This window comes from Loa loa (genome assembly GCF_000183805.2).
Source record: "Loa loa unplaced genomic scaffold supercont3.3, whole genome shotgun sequence".
NCBI lineage: Eukaryota > Metazoa > Nematoda > Chromadorea > Rhabditida > Onchocercidae > Loa > Loa loa.
In genome coordinates this window covers 463,891-469,715 of record NW_018108183.1, presented here as the reverse complement: position 1 = coordinate 469,715, position 5,825 = coordinate 463,891, and the positions used below count along the sequence as shown (strand labels likewise).

The following is a 5,825-nucleotide window of genomic DNA, read 5'->3' as shown; positions in this document are numbered from 1 at the left end:
GGCAGTAACTTAGGTGCAATAACTTAGGTTGTAATTTACTATACACCATGAAATTAAAATTGAAATGATCGTATAATGAAAGCATAATTTAATACTGTAGTTTGTAATGCATCATTAATCTAAAATTTATTACTGTATTGTAGAAACAACAACTAAAATATATGCTAGAAGCAAAAAAATGTGGAATAACTTCAGGTACCGCTGGACTCACTATGGGGCCTTATCAACGTTCCAATTTAAGTCCATTTGGTCTCCAGCAACCACAGCAGCAGTACCAGTGGGTTTTCGTGCAGTTACACGGAGTGGTAAGTTAATAGTTACACTATTTTTATTTAATTAATGCGTACCGGTATAGTAGTTTGCAGTTTTGCGACATTTTTCCTTTATATCGTCTCTTCTTCGTTATCAGGCGTATCTATTTCGAGAAGTGTCACTATCGTAATGTCCATACTCTGAATTCCTTACTGACTGATCGATCTCTAATTTGCAGAACGAAAAACAAGTACAGATGTTATGCCAGAAAGTGGGCCAAATAGTGCATGCATTTTGTCCACATGGTGCTCCCTTTCTGTGTGTTAAATTCATAGAGCCTGCTGAGGAAATTATTCGGCGACTGAAGACAGAAGCTCCATTTTGTAAGTAATTCTTTATAGTCTTTAGCAAGGTAATTCAACTTGAAGTCCGGTAGATGATTATGTTAGCAGTTTTAAGGTTCGATACAGATTTAAAAAAAATGGTCAAGAGCGACCATTTGCTTGTTTAGTCATTGGGTTACTAAATTGATCAAGTATATAAACATAAACTACTTAATCTATTTTTTTGATTCTAATTCCAACTATTTCCAGCTAATTCAGCATGGGTTTTATTGGAAATTATTTTGGGCTAGTTCATCACTCTGATTGCGGCATGCCTTGGTTTGAATAATTCAGTGAGGCTGTTAGTCGTGTTTGATTAAAAAGGAAAAAGTGACATTTTACAGTGCAAGTGAAAACTGTGACAGAATCGGAAATGGATCGGTTATTAAAGCCGCGGGGCACACTATCATATGGTGGTCCTTTGGGACCGGCTGGAACGACAACGGAACAGTGGATGTTTGGTGCCGGTACGGTTACAGCATTGCTACCTAATTGTGCTTCTAATAATACTGATGTACTACCACAACAACCCCATTTTCATGCAGGTGATACAACTAGTGATATTACACGACCCTTTTGATACGATGAAAAGTTGATATCTTTAGTTGGTACGACATGCTACGGTAAGCAGTTTTGTTAAGTTAATGCATTATGGTAATGGGTTATGATACTGGCTTAGTTCGATAGCGTTAGTTCTTGTACTTTTTTGTGCTCCTCGGGATTTGTTTATTAATGCATTATTTACCGCTATATGTTGCTTGTATGTTCTGCAGTGTGTGTTCTAGCGTACACAGTGTGCAACTAATGCGGTGATTACGCTCACTATATCGTGAGTGATATGATAGTTGCATTCTTTGTGAGGCGTGAGCGATGCAGATGTTAGAAAATATGATTTTATTTGTTGCATTTTTGTGTCAGGTCTTCACTCTTTGTTCATTTGTAGTTAATTTATAACTTCATGCAACACTATATATTAACAAATCATAATTTCTTAAACCCTATTTATTGTATTTGTTGCGCAGTAATACATTCAGTCATTCTGTTGTCAATATAGAAGAATGGATTAATGGTCTCCTATTCAATAAATTCGTGATGAGTACGAAATATATTGAGTTAATAAATTTGGTGCAGGAATACCGTGGTCTGCGGTGTGTTTTCATACTTAAATGCTCTTGTAATTTTTGTTCTATTCTGCCTATCCAGCTTTCTTTGGACAAAGGTCTTTGTATCCAGGAATAATTTCTACACTTTCTTTTTCCTGGAATATGTACAGATATGTATTATTGCTTCGATTCGTCTGCATCTTATCCTTGTCATTCTCATCTTGTGCAGTTCCACTGATTTAATTTTGTATTCGTTATATCTCTATACTACCTACTGCTGTATTGTATATTAATCTGAATTTTAAATTCATTTTGTCATGCAGTAGTTATATAAATTGTGCCAGTGATATTGGTATATTTCAATCTTCTTGAGATATACATATGAATGGGAGCAGAAAAAGGACAGGAATAAGTTGAGCATGGGGATGTTTTAAATCGAACTGTCTAAGATGGGGCACAGTAATAAAATATGACTAACTTGAGATAATGAAACATGAGTGAGATTGGAATAGAATTTTAGGAGTGCGACAAAGTTTTAAAGTGTCGTTTACTGTTAATGGAAAAAGAGGAATCAAATGAAAGTGGTTTTGGTTGTGGGGAGGATGAGTTTTGCTCATTGTGTTGTTGACATTCACTTTTAGTGAAATATTTTTAGTTGGTGCGTGTAAGACTTAAGAGGCCCTGATATAGTCATCTTTTTGAAGTTCTACTTTGCAAATAGAAGGAATGCTTCGTTTTCCCTGAGAAAACGGCAAATTTAGCCTACTGTTTTCCTTGACATAATATGGCATTGCAGTCCGCATTTGACCATTTTCTTGAAATTGAATATCATATTCTTTATCCAATGTTGTGTAATTTGTTATTGGTCATGATTTAAGAATTATCTGCTGTTTTCTGATTCAAGATTGTTGCATATCTGTACACATTATAATATTTTTCTTTCAGTGCAGTGAAATGTATGTGTTGATGTCGTTATCCTCCAATATCTGTGATTTAGTTGCTTAACGGTATTTTATAGTTGTTCTTAACTATCTCAATGTTGGGGAAATTTCCGAGGAACAAGCTAAAATCTTGATCAATAAAAATTTAATTCCCGGTGGTTTGGAGGATGCTTTGCTAGTTCTTGTATGGATGAAATTTTTTGACGTCGGTACCACATGGCAGTATGATTCAGGAAATGGGTTTTCTGAAGGTGTTCAAAAAAGACCAAGTTTTCTTTTCGGAGGTTGATCTGTTATCCCCAAAACCAGATATGCACCAAACAGTTAGCTTTGTAATTATAACATGTTATTTACTTATATGGTGCCGCGGCTGACTGTTTGTGGTCTGTCTTAGTCTGTCTTCGTCTCGAAGTCATACTCTTTGCAGTAAAATTTAAAAATATATGCTAAAATGGATGACCAATTTTGCCAATACTTTGTAGCGTGTTCGTAATACTTCACACATATATGCAAATGATACGTATGATTTAGTCGTAATCATCTTCCATGCATGCAGTGATTTTGTACAAACTGCGTCAAGAATGTTCTCGTCAATTCCCAGTGTCAGTCCAAAAAAGCTATTCAGCTTTTTAATGAGTTCGATTTAATCTGTAACAGGAATTAAACCAGTGGTGTAGCGGTATTTTTTTCTGAAAGGGAAAAGTCATACCTAAAGGGTTTTTAGTGAACTTAGCCTACGATTAATGGTAAAAATCCAGAATATGAATTCCTTTGACTTAAATTTCTTTGTTACTTTCATGAAGTTTTGGTCTTGTAATGTTCCAGTGATCAAAATCGTCAATTCTCTTTAGTGTTTTGAACCCGAAATTGCAGTATTTCCTTCGCTTTACGTTCTGAAGAGGGACTTGCTCATGTAGGGTATTTCCGTTTCTATATAAACATTTCCGAAAATTCCTCATCAGGTGTTTCTCTTCCTTCTATTGCAAAATACTTATCGCTTTTTCCATGTTGAATTTATTTTCAGCTCTTCATTTTATTGGAGTTTGTTTGTTTTTTTTTTTTTTTTAGTAGTTTCTCATCAGATGTGCTCGTTTGTATTCCATTCTCATCTATTGTGGTACAGATTTTTTATTGTTGTGTTACACTACTGCTATTGTTACTACTGTATAGGCAATATTAAATTATACTTCCTCCTTTCACCCTGTTTTTTCACCTATAATCTGTTTGATTGTCACGTGTATGAATTTCAGTGATTAAGTTATTACTGTTCTCTTTTTTATTAAATTTATGATTTTCAAAAACCATCATTTGTTGCAAAATCTATTTATCGAATGTACAATGTTACCTTTTTGTGACTTTTTTTTGTCAGTTTTTGCCTTCGATTTGTTGTCAGATAGGTAGTTCGTGTTATGCATTTAAACCGTCCAAGTTTCAGAATTTAAAAGTTTTCCTCATCCAAAAATCTGACGTGTTTTTCATGTGTTCCGTCGTCCACACATTTCATCTGCACACAACACACAATGGTTAACTGAATATCACATTTCTGATCTGTATTTATTCCATATTAGAATTGAGAAATGAACCGGACGGAATCAAATATTCAATGCTAGATAATATTGCATCTTAATTAAATTTTGTCAGCTCTGTTCTTTTCTCATTCTTCTTGTTTTCCGTGTGTTCTATTCCTCTCGCGAGGTCTTCCTACATTATTTCTCATTTCTTTCTGATTTATTTATATCTATCACATCCAGGCAAAGAAAAGAATAACATAAAGAGTTTGGAAAGATTTTAGAAATATGGGGTAGCTCTCTGAATGTCGCCAGCGCAATGATTCACCATTTCATCATAGTAATTGAAAGTAACAGTCGAACTAGATGTGTTTCAAATTTATGCATCAACATTCAAATTTAGTGCAAAAGTTGCTTGCCAATCCAGAAGTGCGGAGATTTTTCTTATTAGTGTTTTTCATGGTGCGATCATTAAATGTTTTGCAACTGATTACTTGATATTCCTAGCAGTTAATGCTGCAATTATTAGTTTCCCAACTATGAGTCACCAGTCACCACATTTTCATGTGCTTGCTACCACATTCACTGAAGTTGCGCAAGGTTTATGAATATTTTCATCAGTCACGTTTGGTTGGCATTACGATATCGGTAGATGTGCCCAGATTTGTATGCTTTTGATTCCTAATGCAGGTCAAATGCATGTATAATGGCTTTACAGCTATTTTGTTCACAGTTTTATTTGCATATTCAGGTTTAACATTTTTGTTAAGGTAATTATTTCATTATAATATTTTTATCCCAAAATCATGGTCCTACTCAATTGTTCTTGCAGTGTAATATTGTATTCGTTACTCTTCATTTGTTAGATAAACATGGCAAGTAGTACAATTACCATACACGAAATTTTTACTTTCTCTAATTTTCGATTTTTTCTGTGCTTGTGGATGATGGTTGTATGCTACGTAACACAACGTTGAAATTTTGATTTTTCACTGTTGTATGCCACTTATTTATAACGGTTATTGTCTGATATTTTTGCTTCCTCGCGAAGAAATTTGAGCAAAATCTGTATTTTTGCTAATTCATCGTTGTTGTTGTTATATGTGTTTCACAGCCACGAGTATTACCGTTCTTACTGATTAATATAGTTATTAAGTTGTAGAATTGTATTGACCAAATATCAGTGTTGCTTCGCTCACCTTTGAGGATCCTGCGCCACTGTTGTTTTCATCATATCTATATATAATCAGTGACTGGCTTGCAGTAATTTATATTTACAATCGTTTTCTTCACGCTTTTCCAGTCTTTACTGCAGTGGCATCTTATTGTGCGTATTATGCGTGTACATATATATATATATATATATATATATGCATGTGTGTATATGCGTATGTTTGTGTGTGTCCCATCGTCATTATATTATTATTTATCATCATTAACTTCATGATTTCCATTGGGCTGCGGTTACCAACAATTTTGTTTGTCCTTATCGCTTTGTATTGGTCGTGGTAATGTTTACTTATTTTTATTCGGAATTCTTGTATAACTTTATTGCAATTTCCGGTAATCTTGCTTCATTTTTATGATTTATTTGCCATGATTATTTGATCGAAATCTTCGATTTTAGCTTTTTGCCTT

General features: G+C 34.2%; 1 protein-coding gene across 1 annotated transcript in view; it reads left to right on the top strand.

Moving 5' to 3' along the window:
• The window catches only part of LOAG_16430 (hypothetical protein), an 8,535-nt gene extending 6,519 nt beyond the window's left edge, over window positions 1–2,016 (top strand). Inside the window, exons 17-18 of the mRNA XM_020449083.1 lie at window positions 491–635; window positions 980–2,016. Coding sequence (XP_020307454.1) covers window positions 491–635; window positions 980–1,215 — 381 coding nt within the window. The 3' untranslated portion in view covers window positions 1,216–2,016. The remainder of the gene's footprint in view (window positions 1–490; window positions 636–979) is intronic.
• The last annotated feature ends 3,809 nt before the right edge of the window (window positions 2,017–5,825 follow it).